This window comes from Cnephaeus nilssonii, assembly GCF_951640355.1.
Source record: "Cnephaeus nilssonii genome assembly, chromosome: 5".
Taxonomy (NCBI): domain Eukaryota; kingdom Metazoa; phylum Chordata; class Mammalia; order Chiroptera; family Vespertilionidae; genus Cnephaeus; species Cnephaeus nilssonii.
In genome coordinates, this window is record NC_137076.1 from 21,137,147 (window position 1) to 21,155,964 (window position 18,818).

General features: G+C 41.8%; 2 protein-coding genes across 2 annotated transcripts; one reads left to right on the forward strand and one right to left on the reverse strand.

The window, feature by feature from the left end:
• Positions 1-4,190: 4,190 nt before the first annotated feature.
• Positions 4,191-4,346, reverse strand: LOC307100010 (large ribosomal subunit protein eL39-like; the record flags this gene model as incomplete). The annotated part of the gene is made up of 1 exon (XM_079772275.1): positions 4,191-4,346. The coding sequence occupies one exon, from the start codon at positions 4,344-4,346 to the stop codon at positions 4,191-4,193; it is 156 nt and encodes a 51-aa protein (XP_079628401.1).
• Positions 4,347-7,572: 3,226 nt separating this feature from the next.
• Positions 7,573-8,532, forward strand: LOC307100517 (olfactory receptor 7A10-like; the record flags this gene model as incomplete). Its single annotated transcript, XM_079772984.1, has 1 exon — positions 7,573-8,532. Exon 1 carries the CDS (start codon positions 7,663-7,665, stop codon positions 8,530-8,532), a length of 870 nt encoding a protein of 289 aa, XP_079629110.1. The 5' UTR covers positions 7,573-7,662.
• Positions 8,533-18,818: the final 10,286 nt, after the last annotated feature.

Here is an 18,818-nt window from a genome sequence, read left to right on the forward strand (position 1 = left end):
ATGGTGGGAAGTTGTTTTGATCTCTTCTGGGCTCATCATGAGTCACTACATTATGTTTCTAAAGCTCTTTCATGATGTTTTGTGCATCCGTATTGCACTTCTTTCATCAACCAATATGTGGTGTTTAATTCATATATGTCTGTGTTGATCTTATCATTTATGGGGAAAAATATCTTATCAAATATGAATTGCCATAATTTAATATTACAGTTATGATATTTATATCTGATACCTTGATTTCTTCCCAGTAATAAGAATTATTTCCCACTATTATCTGGTGTGTCTCAGCTCCCTGTGCTTTTGATCTGAGAGTATACATCACTAGGATTTTTTAATCTAAATGAAACAGGAATTTTGGGGGGTGAAAAAGACAGGTTTTAGGAAATTTTATAAATTAAGGGGACCATGAAGGAAGCACAGGGCTGCAGAGCAGCAGAAGGTATATTTCCATAGAATAGGGAAGCTGAAAAGCTGCAACAGGTACATTTCCATAGAATGAGAGAGCTGAGAACAACAAAAGGTCTATATTTACAAAATAAAGAGAAGGAAGCCCTTCATTCAGAAGGAGAAGAAGAAAGCCCAAAGGGAATTGGAAAACAATAAGGAATGAGGGGGGTGGGGGAGGAACTTCACATGTCCCACGTGAGGTTCGACCTTTGAGCCTAGGAGTTACTATAGTAACCAGTCTAAGGGAATGGTGACCAATCAGAGGAGATATCAAGGCACCAGGATCTGCAGCCTTTATAAGCCATAGGGAAAGGAACTCAATGGGACCCTTTCCTCCTCCCTACGTGGTAGTGTGTTCTGTGGGACTCTTTCCCTCTCCCCATGTGGGAACCTGTACTTATTCTTCAATAAATCTCCACCTTTGCTATACCACTTTCTGTCCATGGATTCATTCTTTGAATCCGGCGGACAAAGAATCTGGGTTCCAGTCCAAAAATTCAGTTTCATAACTAATTTATTAGAGTGTAATTACATACAACAAACTGCACATATTTTAAATGTACAGTTTGCTGAATTAAAGAAGCCATACATAAGAGTACATGGTTGATGGGTCTATTTATATATAACTTGAGGTGATGCACAGTAAGTTTTTTGTTAAATTAAAACTTTATCATTGAAAGTACATTTGTCCCCTTTTTTCCCCCATTTAACCTTTCTAGCCCATCCCTTCAACTGCCCCAGGCCTTCAGCATCCTATTGTCTGTGCCTATGGGTTATGCATATGTGCATACAAGTTCTTTGGTTGATCTCTTCCCACCCACCAATCCACCTCCTCCTTCCCTTTGAGATTCCACAGTCTGTTCCTTGCTTCTGTGTCTCTAGATCTATTTTGTTCATCAGTTTATTTTGTTCAATAGATTCCACATATGACTGAGATCATGTGATACTTGTCTTTCTCTGACTGGCTTATTTTGCTTACCATAATATTCTCCAAGTCCCTCCATGCTGTCTCAAAGGGTAAGAGATCCTCCTTTTTTGCATAGTATTCCATGGTGTAAATGTACCACGTGTTTTTTATCCACTCATCTACTGATGGGCACTTGGGCTGTTTCCAGATCTTAACTATTATAAATTGAACATAGGGGTGCATACATTCTTTCTAATTGGTGTTTTGGGTTTCTTAGGATAAGTTCCCAGAAGTGAGAACACTGGATCTGTACAATAAGTTTTAACTGCATTATGTTATTGTTAAAAAAAAAAACTCAAGTAGGCTTCAGTTTTCTTCTTTCTGAAGATAATGTGGAATAATAAACCTTACTTCAATTGAATGTTGTAAGGGACAAGTAAAATGTTAAATATACTTTGTTGAGTCCAAAGAAAATGTTCAAGAGTGTGCAGTGTGTGTATGTGTGTGCACTTGTATACATATTTCAGGTACGCACTCACACATATATATGCACATGCACACATGCTCATTCATAATCCTACCTATTATGATTAAAGAAACCTTGAGAGAAATTTGGAAAATAAAGAAATTTTTTAAAAAGAAATGTTTGAATTAACATAAAATATATAAAAATGTAAAAAAATTTTACACAAAGACATAAAGTAAAACATGTGACCTTAATTTTAATGAATTATTTTTCTCTCTTGATGCCTCAAAGTCAGAACCATGTTTACATTTTCACAATAGGAAATTCTTTGTACCATCCATCAGACCAAATACCTCTAAATTAGCTCTAATTTTTTCTATGTGATGTAGAATTTCAACACAAAATACCTTTGCCCAAGGAAAGCTAGCTGAATGATTTGAGAGGCTTAAACTCAATTCCCTTGAACAATATCTTACCGGATAAATGTTTGCATCACTTCCCCATTGCTGTTGTAGCAAATTAGCAACTTTCTATCTTAAAGTTCTAGATGACTGAAATGAGCCTTAAAAGCCTTAGATCAAAATGATTCCAGGGCTTGGATTTTTTTTGGCTGATGCAGGAGAGAATGCAATCCCTTTCCAATCCCTTTCCAACTTCTTTCCTAATCTCAATTCCTATTCTGTATTCTAGAGGCCACCTGCATTCCTTGGCCATGGCCCTCCCTCCATCCTCAATACCAGCAGCATGGCATCTTCAAACATCTGTCTGACTCCAATTCTTCTTCTGCTCTCTTCCACATTTAGAGGACCCTTGTGATGACATTAGTGGAACCTGGGTAGTCTGAGCTAATCTCTTTAGCTAATAATTTTATTTCATCTATTTTAGTAACTCTGCTCTGTAAGCTAACATTCCAAAGTTTTCCAAATTAGGATGTTGACATCTTTTGAAGCCCTTATTCTGCCAACTACAAAGCATTTTCCAGGTATAAATTATTTTATGTCACTGTGGAGCCCTAATATAAAAGAACCAAACACAGAATTTATCCTCCTCTTTAGAGTGAGAGAAAAACTTGTCTTTCAAAATTACATACTCAGAAGAATCCTAGTGGAGAAGACCTAAAATTACCTACACCAGACTCTGACACAGAGCCACAGCCCACCTACTCAAAGTGTGGTCCACAGATCGGGAGGACCTGCAGCATCAACATCACCTGGGAGCTTGTCAGAAATGCAGTCTCTGGACCCCTCAAGACTTGATCCATCAGAATTTGCATTTGAACTACAAAGTTTGGTGATCTATTTGCCTAGTGAAATGGAGAGGTGCTGGTCTAGAATAGGTGTTCTCACCTTTTCACTGGTGACACTTAGAGTTGGATAACTAATTGTGCTGGGTGCTGTCCTGTGCATTGTAGGAGTTTAGCAGGCGCCCTCAGACATTACAATATCCCCAAGGGCAAAGTCATCTCTATTTGAGAACCACTGCCCCAGAATCTCAGAACTGGAAGTGTCCTCAGAACTGCATCCGTTTTGTGGCTTATACCTTTGAGCACATTAAATCCTTCTGTTGCCCAGCTGGTGTGGCTCAGTGGTTGAGTTCGACTTATGACCCAGGAGGTCATGGTTCAATTCCCAGTCAAGGCACATACCCAGGTTGTGGGCTCAATCCCCGCTGTGGATGTGCAAGAGAATCCCGGTAGGAGACGTGCAGGAGATCCCTCGTAGGGGATCATCATTGGTATTTCTCTTTACCTCTCCCTTCCCCTCTGAAATCAATAGAAATATATATTTTAAAAATCTCTCTGTGCCCCATTTCTGTATTGGAGAAGGTAGTTTATAAATTTTTGTAAAACATACATTTGACAATTGTTATAAAGTGCTAAGCTGGGTTATGGTGCACAGAATCTAAATATATCTCATATTTAATAAACATATTATAGTGAGGAACTAAATGACAGCTCTTAACTTGTACTATAACTATGAAATTCCTCATTGTTTTGGCTAAATGAAGCCAAGGAGTATAGAGCCCAAGGCTTTATATTAAAGGAACAAATATCTTCACTTTCTTAAAGAGGGAAATAGTCATTTTCTAGAGATATGGGGGGTTGTATCCCCACCATAAATGAATGCTTTGAAAACCCAAAGATCAGTCAGAAAAATTTCTTTTAGATTTTTTTTAAAGGTGTTACATATTTATTACTGAACCAACCTACTATTGCAGGGGGGAAAAATCAAAAGAGCAAAATCACAAGTCCATTAATTTTCCAATTAAAATGCCCCAACTGTCCAGACAGTAGCATCTTTTCAATCTTTTAAAGGTGTAGGCAACCTGGATACAGCATAAATATGTGAGTCATCTCTCATGTGTGATTTCTCATAGGCCCAGTTTGGTTCTCCTCCAATGTCTCCTCTTCGAGTTGTACCTGATTTCATTACCAGTTTTCATCCAAATCCATTGGGGAATGGGCCAATTCTGCTTTTGTTTCTTGACCAGGAATGTCTTGATCCTGAAAGTCTTGTGGGAAGACATGGTGAAGAAGAAGCAAACACACACACCTTGATGGCAGAGAAAGAGTTCTTTTAGACTTTTTTTTTCAAATACAGTTTACTTCACTATTATTTTGTATTGGTTTCAGGTGTACAATATAGTGGCTAGACTATCATATACTTTACATAGTCCTCACCCCTAATACCCAATAGAGTTATTACAATATCATTGTAATATTATTACAATATTATTGACTATACTAGTGGCCCAGTGCATGAATTGGTGTACACTGAAAGGAAATTAATTAGAAGAAATATTTTAATATTGCTATTTGTCCTTTCTCTATAATACAAGTGTCAACCAAATTCACGATAGACAATGACTGATGGAAACACATGCATGCAATTGGCACCAACAAGAGCTTTATATGCATTGCGCATGTGTGAGTCAAATTAGCCTTTTATAGATATAGAATAAACTTGCTTAATTATACCTGCTTTCTGATGTAGCTAAACTTTTTCCAACCCAGTGAAGCACCCCAAATTCTCTTTCAGGTAATTGTCAACAACATAGCAATAAATATCAACAGGAAGCAGATTATTATTGTAAATCATGCAGGGAGAACAAAGGGTAAAATATTTAACTGCAGCAGTGTTTGACTATATTATGCACAGTAAGAAAACCTGAAGTCATTTTTAAGGTCCAGCATTTCTTACTTCTTTTCAGTCAGGTCAAGTTTCTAAGCTTTCTAAATCTCCCTTTTCCAGCTAATAAAAAGAAAATAGGATTACACTGAGTCTCCTCTCTACCTACTCCAGGACTTCTGTGAGGATCAAATGAGATGAGGCATGGGAAAATGCTTCACAGACATTTGGTTACAGTGTAAAGTGTTTCTACCTGGCTATAAAGCAAGTCGTCATAGCGACCAATTGGAAGGTGGGAAGGACACTTAGCATATTAGCCTTTTATATAGATAGATTCTCTATGCTGTACTTTACATCTGTGGCTATTTTGAAACTTCCAATTTGTACTTCTTAATCCCTTCACTCTCTTCTCCCAGTCACCCAAGGTCCTTCTCTGGCAACCACCAGTCCATGAGTGCATTTCAATTTTTGGGGGGGGTGGGGAGGGGTTGTTTACTTTGCTCTTTAGATCCATAAATAAGTGAAATCCTATGGTATTAGTCTTTCCCTGACTTATTTCACTGAGCATAATACCCTCAAGGTCCATCCATTCTGAAACTTTACCTTCCAGTTGAGATAAGGTGCTGAGAGGTGTAGACATCAAGAAGCAGGGCATTTAATGAAGGACTAATCACAACTGCATTCACCTGGCTTATTACATAGTTTCATGGGAACAGAGAATCATCAGGAAACTTTTCCAGTCTGTCCAGACCAGTGTCCCCAGGGGCAACCATGTGCTTAGAGGTTAGAGTAACAAGCAGCAAATGTGCCTAATGAGCAGACACAGAGCATGTAAATAGCAGCTCTACTGCAGACCCCTCAGCATGTGCAACCTTTGGCTGAATGTTACATCACCTAAATCTGTCTGGAAGACCAATGCTTGAGTCCTTGTTGTCTTGTCTGGGACAGAGCTCTGGTCTGCATCATCAACTATCCAGGCAAGAATTTGGACCTCCACAGGAAAACCTTCCTCTCAGACTTCCCATGCAGGTGAGTCCCAGAGCCCAACAGACATTGCAGGAAAGGATCAGAGACACTGGAAGCCAAGAACTTGTCCCTGAAGTCACCTTAGAACCATTCGAACATAGCCCAGATACCAATACATTACTAATACATTAATGTGTTATTCATGATGCTCAAAGGAAAGTGAACATTGCACTTAGAATGCAAGTTCCAGTGTTAACAATTAAATGGTATTAGTAGCAGACAAATTAAGAAATGGCGTTGGAAATGTAAAGTCCTTTCAGTAGAAGTAGAACATAAGTTCAAGGACTTTATCTATTGACAGAAATAGACAAAAAGGTAATTAGCAGTGGAAGAATATACAGTGATGAGAGGGCATTTTTTAAATTTTCTGATGGGGCATATTAGACTATCTTTCCATATGGATGAGAAAGGTCCAGACCAAGGAAGGCTGCAAATACACCCTTGCACTAGCAGTGCATGAGACATACATTTCACAGTATGTTCCCTCACCTTGTCTATTCACATTTTAAAAATTTATTTGGTAGATGAAAATGAGTAAGCTAATGAGATTCACTTTGTAATTATTTCATTATCTATGAGGCTGAGTAATGAAATTTGTAAGTTTGTAAGCCATTTAGAGTCTCTGTTAAAATTTCTCTGTGTAAGTTTTTTCCTTTATTTGTTTATTAATTAATTTATTTTAAATTAAAGTATAGTTGGTATCCAAGGTAACTTTCACTATATTACACACCTGAAAGTTCTTTGCTTTTGGATAGTGTTATCAAAGTGTTTTTATCCCTTTTTTGTTTAAGTATAGTTTGTATACAATATGATATTAGTTTAGGTATACAATATATTGATTCAACATTTATATACATTACAATGTGATTGCCACACCAAGTCTAGTAGTCACCTATTACCATACAGACTTATCACAATATTATTGACAATATCATCTTGTTCAATTTTTTTATTGGATTCTTTCTAACAAAGAAATGGAGACTTTCACACAAAGTGACAGTTTTCCATTTAGTTCTTTAATGTATGTATAAGTGTTTTGTGAAGAATGTATAAAGTTCATAAACTTTATGTAGTCCAATCTGTCAATCAGTCCTCCTGTGCCTTCTCCATTTGTTTTAAACATTTTTCATTGAAGTATAATTGACATAAAACATTATATTAGTTTCAGGAGTACCACATAATGATTTTGTATTTGTATATATTGCAATACGACCTCCACAGTAGGTCTGTTACCACCATAGTTAACAGGGTTGTTGTTTTTTTGTGATACGGACTTTTAAAATATAGCCTCTAGCTACTTTCCAATACACAATACAGTATTATAAACTACAGACACCTGCTGTGCTTTACATCCCATTCATTGCTTTTTATTTTTATTTTTTGTACTGAAAGAACTAAGACAAGAATTCTTCATGTGTCTTCACATGGAAAAGGAAATTCTAATGAGAAATGGCCCTAGGAATGTCCCAAAGGAGACCAGACCATAGACCAAATATGAAAATTACTTCCTTTATGCTAGGTTATTGATGCTTGCTTGTGTGAAAATTAGTAATGTCACTTTTCCTATATTATGGTAGTTACCTCCACCACATGGACCAGGGAACCTCACAGGATTTTCAGGATTTCTTCTTCTGGGATTATCAGAAAAATCAGAACTGCAGGCCCTCATATTTGGGCTTTTCCTCTCCATGTACCTGATCACTGTGTTGGGAAACATGCTCATTATCCTTGCTGTCAGCTCAGACTCCCACCTCCACACACCCATGTACTTCTTCCTCTCCAACCTGTCCTTGGTAGACATCTGTTTCACCTCCACCACCGTCCCAAAGATGCTATGGAACATCCAGACACAGAGCAAAGTCATCACCTATGAAGGCTGCATCACACAGATGTATTTTTTCATATTCTTTGCAGGACTGGATGACTTCCTTCTAGCCGTGATGGCCTATGACAGATATGTGGCCATCTGTCACCCCCTGCACTATATGGTCATCATGAACTCCCGGCTCTGTGGACTGCTGGTTCTAATGTCCTGGATCATGAGTGCCCTGAATTCCTTGGTACAAACCTTAATAGTGTTGCAACTGTCCTTCTGTACGGACTTTGAAATCCCCCACTATTTCTGTGAAATCAAACAGATGGTCCAACTTGCCTGTTCTGACACCTCTCTTAATACCATGGTGATGTATTTTGTAGCTGTGTTACTGGGGGGTGGTCCCCTTGTTGGTATCATTTGCTCTTACTCTAAGATAGTGTCCTCCATATGTGGAATCCCATCAGCTCAGGGGAAGTATAAGGCATTTTCTACGTGTGTGTCTCACCTCTCGGTTGTCTCCTTGTTTTATGGTACATTCCTAGGGGTTTACCTCAGCTCTGCTGCTACCCAGAGCTCATACTCAAACGGGACAGCCTCAGTGATGTACACTGTGGTCACACCCATGCTGAACCCCTTCATCTACAGTCTCAGGAACAATGACATAAAGAGGGCTCTGAAAAGACTTGTTGGGATGGCAGCTGTAAAAGTACCAATTGTTCTAGGGCTGAAGAAATACACATGATAGCTGGACTCAAAGCCTCAGAGCCTGATGTTGTGGATGTAGAATTTACTCTCTCTGTTCATTCCTGGAGTTTCTTTTTCTATGATTTCTACACAGTTTAATTGAATCACTTTATTAATTTATTGACTTTGTGATACCTAACAGCTTTTCCTATGTCATTTTTCTCCTCTCCCAAATTGATCCCAACCTTCAGTGAAATATTTGGAAATTCTCATTTATCTCACGAGACTGCATGGATTTCTTAAGAACAATTTTTTTAATGAAATCTATCATACTGAGTAATATTTCTTTCATTTTACTAAAAGAACAATCATGAGTTGTACTACTCCTATGGAAATAAACTGCACTTGGTAACCAAAGCCATTTACATCATTTCATAGGAAAGGAAAATATAAGAGCACAGTTTAACCTTCTTTCTACATCATATCTTCATATATCACTACCATACCTGCTCTTTCTGAAGACATTTAGTGTGTGTTATAAGAGGTCATTGGGTTGTGTTCTCTCATTACGATCCTGTATCTTATTTAGCTTGGTGTCCACATTCCTACCATAGTCACTAGCAAACTGACAATCAAATGCATGTCTCCAATTCTAGATAACATGGAAACAAAAATTTCAATAAATTGTTTGACATAATAAGCCCTTAGAGATAATCTTGAGTATGAGGAAGCAAAATTTTAAGTCATGGATTTATTGCTATGCAAACTGTTCTTATGGTGTATGTTTACTTATTGATGTATGTAAGATTGGTGTCCATGTGTAAAGGGATTTCACATTGGGGTGGAGTTCTGCTTGGTTTAATTATGTTTCCAATTAACTATTGCCCTCTTCTACTTGAAGTTTCATTGCTGCCTACAAATATGATTCCCTCTACTGTTTTAAATGAAGCACCTCTCCCTACTCTAAATGTTGTCATAACCACTAAAGGTATAAGAATGAACCATATTATTATCATCCATTATATAAACTAATATGTGATCTATAGATATATATATAGTCAGATCCAGCCTGACGATTGAACCGGGCTGAGGTAGGGAGGTGGGATTTGAGAAGAGAAAGAAAGACAGGACAGCGGGATTCGGGAGGTCCACAGCTCTCGAGAAGCTCTGGCAACTTTTATTAGTAATACAGTGCTTTTATACATAAGACACTAAGCAGGGAATCACTCACAAGGAAAACATTCTTTGTTTCTCTAAAATCACTACTGGAGGGATAAGTTGAAGGACAGGTTTCTTGTTACAATAAATCTCACTAGTTGGATACATATTTCTTGGTAAGCCATGAAAGTAGCTCTTATCCTACTGATAGCAGTCATATAAACAAACCCTGGGAAAGCTCTGTAGGCAGGGGCTGCTCTCGTTATACTGATTAGTTGCCATCCAAACAGGCCTGGGAAATCTGTGCGGGTAGGGTGCCAGCCTTGCTAGCCCCTACAGGTGCAAGGACTGTGTCAGCTTACAGCCCGTTTCCCACAATATGTATATATATGTGTGTGTGTGTGTGTGTGTGTGTGTGTGTGTGTGTGTGTGTATGGCTAAGTGACCGTAGCATCCAAAACAACTGAACTGATGACTGAACAGGCTGTGTGGGGCAACCAGGCCGGCAGGGGGGTTAGTGAGGGGTGACCAAACAGCAGCCTGCATGGGGCGACCAGGCCAGCACAGGGGTTAGTGAGGGGTGACCAAACGACTGAGCAGCAGGCTGTGTGAGGTGAACAGGCCAGCACGGGGATTAGTGAGGGGCGACCAAACGACTGAGCAACAGGCTATGTGGGGTGACCAGGCCCGCGGGGGGTGGGGGGGGCGGAGGGGAGGGGGCAGTTGGGGGTGACCAGGCTGGCAGGGGGGGAAGTGAGGGGCAACCAGGCCAGCAGGGTGGGACACTAAGGGGCAACCAGGCTGGTGGGGTGAGGGCAGTTAGGGGCGACCAGCCTGCAGGAGAGGACAGTTAGGGGCAACCAGGCCTGCAGGGGATGGCAGTTGGGGGCGACCAGACCTGCAGCGGAGGACAGTTAGGGGCGACCAGGCTGGCAGGGGAGGGCAGTTAGGGGTGACCAGGCTGGCAGGGGAGGGCAGTTAGGGGTGACCAGGCCAGCAGGGGAGCAGTTAAGCATTGATCAGGCTGTCAGGGGAGTGATTAGGGGGCAATCAGGCAGGCAGGCAGGCAAGCGGTTGGGAGCCAGCAGTCCTGGATTGTGAAAGCGATTTCCGACTGCCCTACCAGGATCAGGCCTAAATGGGCAGTCGGACATCCCTCGAGGCGTCCCAGATTGGAGAGGGTGCAGGCTGGGCTGAGGGGCACACACCTTCCCCCGTGCATGAATTTCATGCACCGGGTCTCTAGTATGTACAAAAGTGACCAAAGGTTGACTTACTACAGAGCTTGAATTCCTGTCCAGTTCTGTGATTCAGAGTCATACAGTTTGCACAAACATGCATATTCTTTCAACCTCTTCAGTTAACTATAAGAGTCTAAATAGAGACATTTTTAATGCAGTTATCTGAAATAAACTTTAATAAGAGAATAATTATGAATGCTATCTTCAAATAGCTGTATAAATGCCGAGAATGGGAAAGAGTATATTATTATAAGTGATCTCAGTTTTCTTTTCTGTTATTAGTGTAGCAATTACCTATTTCTGCATAACAAGCCATCCTAAAAGCACTTGTTTTATTTTTTTTTCTTTATTGATTAAGGTATTACATATGTGTCTTTATCACCCCAATGCCCCCCGCCCCCTACTCATGCCCTCACCCCTGCTGGTGTCTGTGTTCATTGGTTAGGCTTATATGCATGCATACAAGTCCTTTGGTTGATCTCTCCCCCTTACCCTCACCCTCCCCTACCTTCCCTCTGAGGTTTGATGGTCTGATCAATGTTTCTCTGTCTCTGGATCTGTTTTTTTCATCAATTTATGTTGTTCATTATATTCCACAAATGAGTGAGATCATGTGATATTTATCTTTCTCTGACGGGCTTATTTCACTTAGCATATTGCTATCCAGTTCCATCCATGCTGTTGCAAATGGTAAGAATTCCTTCTTTTTTACCGCAGCATAGCATTCCATTGTGTTGATGTACCACAGCTTTTTAATCCACTCATCTGCTGATGGGCAATTACCCTGTTTCCAAATCTTAGCTATGGTAAATGATCATAGGGGTGCAAATATCCTTTCTGATTGGTGTTTCTAGATTCTTGGGATATATTCCTAGAAGTGTGATCACTGGGTCAAATGAGAGCTCCATTTTTAATTTTTTGAGGAAAGCACTTGTTTTAATATAGTGGCTTTTTAATTAAAACAGATTGTATGGTGGGAAGTAGTTCTGATCTATTCTGGGCCCATCATGAGTTGCTATATTATGTTTCTAAAGCTCTTTCATGATGTTTTGTGCATCTGTATTACACTTGTTTCTTCAACCAATATGTGATGTTTAGTGTGTGTGTGTGTGTGTGTGTGTGTGTGTGTGTGTGTGTGTGTGTTTGTGTTGATCTTACAGTTTATGTAAAAACTAGAAGCCCAGTGCACGAAATTCATGCACGGCGGGGGGTTGTCCCTCGGCCCAGCCTGTACCCTCTCCAATCTGGGACTCCTGGAGGGATGTCCGACTGCCCGTTTAGTCGGACATCCCTCTCACAATCCAGGACTGCTGGCTCCCATCTGCTTGCCTGCCTGTCTCCCTGATTGCCCCTAACCGCTTCTGCCTGCCAGCCTGATCACCCCCTAACCACTCCGCTGCCAGCCTGGTTGATGCTTAACTGCTCCCCTGCCAGCCTGTTTGCCCCCAACTTCCCTCCTCTGCCAGCCTGGTCACCCCTAACTGCCCTCTCTTGCAGGGTTGATCACCTCCAACTGCCCTCCCTTGCAAGCCTGGTCCCTCTCAACTGCCCTCCCTTGCAGGCCTGGTCCCTCACAACTGCCCTCCCTTGCAGGCCGGGTGCCTCCCAACTGCCCTCTCCTGCTGACCATCTTGTAGTGGCCATCTTGTGTCCACATGGGGGCAGGATCTTTGACCACATGGGAGCAGCTATATTGTGTGTTGCAGTGATGATCAATCTGTATATTACTCTTTTATTAGATAGGATAGAGGCCTGGTGCACAGGTGGGGGCCAGCTGGTTTGCCCTGAAGGGTGTCCCTGATCAGGGTGGGGGTTCCTTTGGGGCGTGGGGCGGCCTGAGCGAGGGGCCTGTGGTGGTTTGCAGGCCAGCCACTCCCCCTGGAAACCCAAGTGGAGGCCCTGGTATCTGGAATTTATTTTCCTTCTACAATTGAAACTTTGTAGCCTGGAGCAGAGCCAAGCCTGCTGCTCCCTCCGGGGCGGCAGCCATTTCTGTGGCAGTTAATTCACCTTCTACAATTGAAACTTTGTAGCCTTAAGCGGGTGAGCCCGGCCAGGGTGTGCGGAAAGCTTTGCTTCCCCTGTTGCCGCCAGCAACCCTGGCCTGTTCTCTCAAGCTCCATTCTGCCGCCATTTGTTTGAATTTGTTTACCTTCCATAATTGAAACTTTGTAGCTTGAGTGGAGGCTTAGGCCTGCAACAGCTATTGGAAAGCTTGGCTTCCTCTGTTACCTGGGAAACCTTGCTCTCTGTGGCTGTAGCCATCTTAGATGGGGTTAATTTGCATACTCGCCCTGATTGGCTGGTGGGCGTGGCTTATTTAGCGGAGTGATGGTTAATTTGCATATTACCATTTTATTAGAGAGGATGGTTTATCAAATGAGAATTACCTTAACATCACAGTTCCTATATTTATATATGAGAACTTGCTTTCTTCCCATTTATAAGATATATTTCCCACTAATATCTGATGTGACTCAGCTGCCTGTGCTCTTGATCTGACATGAGTTATACATCACTAGAATTTTTAATTCTAACTAATTTATTGGAGCATAATTACATGATCTTATTCATATGAGGAACCTAATGAACAAAATAAACTGATGAACAAAATAGATCCAGAGGCATAGAAGCATGGAAAGACTGATGAATTTTAGAGGGAATATGGGGGATGGAGTGCATTGGGGAGTGATTAACCCAGGAATTTATATGCATACTAGAGGCCCAGTGCACGGATTGGTGCACCAGTGGAGTCCCTCGGCCTGGCCTGCAGATCAGACTGAAACCAGCTCTCCAACATCCCCCGAGGGGTCCCAGATTGTGAGAGGGCGCAGGCCAGACCAAGAGACCCCACCTGTGCACAGTTGGAGCCGGGGAGGGATTCGAGAGGTTGGCCAACCAGGGTGGAACCACAGGAGAGCTCCAGGGCGTGTCCAGCCTGTCTCACTCAGTTCCAATCTGCCAAACCCCAGCAGCAAGCTAATGTACCAGTCAGAGCATCTGCCCCCCGGTGGTCAGTGCATGTCATAGCGAGCAGTTGAATGGCCTTAACATATCATTAGCATATTACCCTTTGGTGGAACGGCCAACCAGAAGATGGGACAACCGGACACTTACCATATTAGGCTTTTATTATATAGGATATGCAAAGCCTATGGACACAGACAATAGGCTGGGAGGGGTGGGTGTGGGGTAGAGGAGTTCAACAGGAGAAATAACAAAGGGGACATCTATAATACTTTCAACAATTAAAATAAATTTTAAAATAATAATAATTACATACAATAAATTGCACATATTTCAAATGTACAATGTGCTGGATTAAAGAAGCCATACATAAATTAATAGTTTAGCCCAGCCAGTGTAGGTCAGTGGTTGAGCATTGACCTATGAACCAGGAGATCACAGTTAAATTCCAGTCAGGGCATACACCTGAGTTGTGGGCTCAGTCCCTAGTGTGGGGCATGCAGGAGGCAGCCGATTGATGATTCTCTCTCATCATTGATGTTTCTATTTCTCTCTGCCTCACCCTTCCTCTCTGAAATCAATAAAAATATAGTTTTAAAAAATAAATAAATAAAAGTGTGTAGAGAGCTGTTGGTGCCTTTGCTGTGGGCATGCTTTAAAAAAAATGTAATCCACTTGGCTTCAGTTTTCTTCTTTCTGAAGATAATGTGGAATAATAAACCTTACTTCAACTGGATGTTGTAAGGCCTAAATAAAATGTTAAATATACTTTGTTGAGTCCAAAGAAAATGTTCAAGAGTGAGCAGTGTGTATATATGTATGCACTTGTATACAACTTTCAAATAAACACACTCACACATATATATGCACATGCACATAGACTCATTCATAATCCCATCTATTATGATGAAAGAAACCTTCAGAGAAATTTGGAAAATATAGAAATTTTAAAAAAAGAAATGTGTGAATTAACATGAAATAGATAAAAATGTAGAAATTTTGACACAAAGATTTAAAGTAGCCCGAGCCAGTTTGACTCAGTGGGTAGAGCGTCAGCCTGTGGACTAAAGGTTCCCAGGTTCGATCTGGCCAAGGACACATGCCCAGATTGTGGGCTCGATCCCCCCAGTAGGGGGCGTGCAGTAGGCAGCCAATCAATGATTCTCATCATTGATGTTTTTATCTCTCTATCTCTCTCCCTTCTTCTCTGAAATCCATAAAAAATAATACATTAAATAAATAAATAAATAAATATAAAGTAAAACGTGTGACCTTAATTTTAATAAATTATTTTTCTATCTTAATGCCTCAAACTCAAAACCATGTTAACATTTACGTGATGGGAAATTCTTTGTACCATCTATCAGACCAAATACCTCTAAATTAGCTCTAGTTTTATCTATGTGATGTGGAATTTCAACACAAAATACCTTTGCCCAAGGGAAGGTAGCTGAATGATTTGAGAGGCTTAAACTCAAGTTTCTTCTAACAATATCTTACTGGATAAATGTCGTGTCAGTTTCCCATTGCTATTGTAGCAAATTACTACTCTAGTGGCTTAAAAACAAACAACTTTCTATCTTAAAATTCTAGAGGTTAAATGCCTGAAATAAGTCTTAAAAGCCTTAGATCAAAATGACTGCCGGGCTTGGACTTTTCTGGGTGATCCAGAGGAGAATGTAATCCCTTTCCCAACCTATTCCCAATCCATTTCCAACTCCTTTCCTATTCTCAATTCCAATTTCAGATTCTAGAGGCCACCTGCATTCCTTTGCCGATGGCCCTTCCTCCATCTTTAATACCAGGAGCATAGCATCTTCAAATGTCTCTCTGACTCCAATTCTTCTTCCACTCTCTTCCACATTTAGAGGACCCTTGTGATGACGTTAGTCCAACCTGGCTAATCTGAGCTAATCTCCTTAGCTAATAATTTTATTTCTACTTTAGTTACCCTGCTCTGTGAGATAACATATTTCAAAGTTTTCCAAATTAGGATGCTGACCTCTTTTGAGGCCCTTATTCTGCCAACTACAAAGCCTTTTCCAGGTATAAATTATTTTATGTCACCAGGATCCATAATATAAAAGAATCAAACACAGAATTTATCCTTCCCTTAGAGTGAAAGAAAAACTTGTCTTTCAAAATTACGTACACAGAAGAATCCTGGTGGAGAAGACCTAAAATTACCTACACCTGACTCCGACACAGAGCCACAGCCCACCTACTCCAAGTGTGGTCCACAGATCGGGAGGACCTGCAGCATCAACATCACCTGGGAGCTTGTCAGAAATGCAGTCTCCTGGCCAGACTGGAAGTAAAATTAAAGTGGGAAATATACACCTGGAATTACCAACTTGTGGGAAACTGTGCTCCCAGAACTGCATCTGGATGACCAAAGATAATATTGTTCGCACAACAGGATGCTCTTGACAGTTATTACTTAGACATCCTGGCGGCAGACATCCTGGCGGCTGGGGCACAACAGGACCTCTCTGTTGAGATAACCTATTCTTGATATTTACGGCCTAGCTACCCGCTGACATCATTATAGGAACTCCCTCATTCTCCCTGACTATATCTATCCCCATATACCTTACAATAAAGGAGACTTGATCAGAAAGCCTGTCTTGTCTCCGTCTCTTGTGCCTCTTGTCCTTTCATTCCCACTCCCCCTCTAGGGTCCGCGTTGACTTAACCCGCGGGTCAGGACAAGTGGCGCCCAACGTGGCCAACCACGGGGACTCCCTGAGGAACACTGTTCGGAGAGCCGGCAAAAAGGAAACTAAAGGGAGGACGAGATTAAACGGGAACCTGCCGTTTCTTCTGAACCTCGGTAAGTGAACAGCGATTATGGGACAAGAAATAAGTCAACATGAAATGTTCGTAGAGGGACTAAAAAAGGCTTTAAAGGCAAGAGGGGTAAAGGTTTCTGTAAAACAATTGTTAAAATATTTTGAGTATGTTAAGGATGTTTGTCTGTGGTTTCCACAGGAAGGTACTATTGATGAAAAAAGATGGAAGCGGGTAGGAGACGCTCTTAAAGACTATTATCAGACCTTTGGGCCAGAGAAGGTCCCCATTACTGCTTTTTCCTATTGCAATCTTATGGATGAAATCTTATCTCAGAAACAAAAAGACCCTGTCGTAGCAGGAGCGATTGAGGCAGGAGAAGAGCTATTGAGACCAGAAGGGAAAAGAGATAGAGTTTCCCCAAAATTCAAAAATTCTAAACCTAAGGAGGAGGAAGACTTAATGTCATTTGATAGCGAGGACGACAGTCCTCACCCCCAAAGAGAAAAAGACTCGCAAATAAAACCTCAGGAACAAAACGCCTCCATCGCTGAGCGGCCAGAAAAACCCCCCTAGCCATACCCTCAGGCCTCTGTCTCCCTCTAGTGGTAAATGGTCTCTGGAGGCTGGACCTAAGGAAAAGAAACTTTATCCCTCCCTTAAACAAGTCCTCCTGGTTTCAGATGACTTAGGAGATAATGACTGGGCTGATCTTGAGGAGGAAGCAGCCAAATACCATAATCCTGACTGGCCAGCCCTCACTCAGCACCCTCCGCTTTATGCTCCTGCGCCCAGTGCGCCTGCCTTGGCAAGTCCTGCCATAGACCCTCAAAAACAACTCCGAGATAAAATTCAATTTTTAAAGGAACAAATAAAATTAGAAAAGGAACATCAAGAACTAATCCAGCAACTCGAAGAATTAAAGACAGGTAAAACTGAGGAGAGTAATAATATAGAGCCCAAGCCTAAACCAAACCCCCCCCCCCCCCCCCCCCGTTAGAGGGCAACCCCTAAGATCCAACCTAAACCTGAAGCTTCCATAGAGCATGGGGATCTAGAGGCTTTCCCCATTACAGAGACCACTGATGCTCAAGGACAGGTTTGGGGGCACCATAATGGTTTTGACTTTAAAGTTATAAAAGAAATTAAGACAGCGGTAGCCCAGTATGGTGCTACTGCACCCTATACTATGGCTATTGTAGAATCAGTAGCAGAAAATTGGCTTACCCCTGGAGACTGGCGGTCCTTGGCTCGCGCCACCCTATCGGGCGGAGATTACTTATTATGGAAATCAGAGCATGTTGAAAACTGCCGTGACACTGCTAGACGCAATGCGCAAGCTGGCAATAACTGGACATATGACATGTTAGCTGGAGAGGGTAATTATACTACCAGCGACCAACAAATGCAGTTTGATGCAGGTCTTTTTGCTCAGATCCAGGCGGCAGCCACTAAAGCCTGGAGAAATATCCCCTCCAAAGGGGACGTGAGCGCCTCACTCACTGGTATCAAGCAAGGGCCCGATGAGCCATTTGCTGACTTTGTCCACCGCCTCATTACAGCTGCAGGTAGAATTTTCGGTAGCGCTGAGGCAGGGACTGATTTCGTTAAACAACTTGCTTTTGAGAATGCTAACGCAGCTTGTCAAGCAGCCATTCGCCCTTATAAAAAGAAAACTGATTTATCTGGCTACATTCGCCTTTGCTCAGATATAGGGGCCGCCTATCAGCAAGGTCTTGCTATGGCTGCTGCTATGCAGGGTTACACCGTCAGGCAGTTTTTGTCTCACCAAAATAAAAATAAGTGTTTTAGTTGTGGAGAAACTGGTCACTTTGCAAAGGATTGCAAAGCAGGTAAAACAGCAACTACCTCCAAGTCACCCGCTCCAGGGCTCTGCCCTAGATGTAGGAGGGGAAAACACTGGGCTAATGAATGCAAATCAAAAAGGGATGCCCAGGGCCAGCCCCTCCCTCTGCCACAAAGTCAGAGCCCGGGAAACGGGAATGGGGGCCAGCCCCAGGCCCCCAAACACAAACAAATTTACGGGGCAGTCAGCTTTGTTCCAGCAACACACAATCCCTTTCAAGCCTCCTCAGGGCAACAGCAGGAAGTGCCGGATTGGACCTCAGTTCCACCACCCACGCAGTCTTAACTCCAGAGATGGGAGTACAGGCGCTTCCTAAGGGAG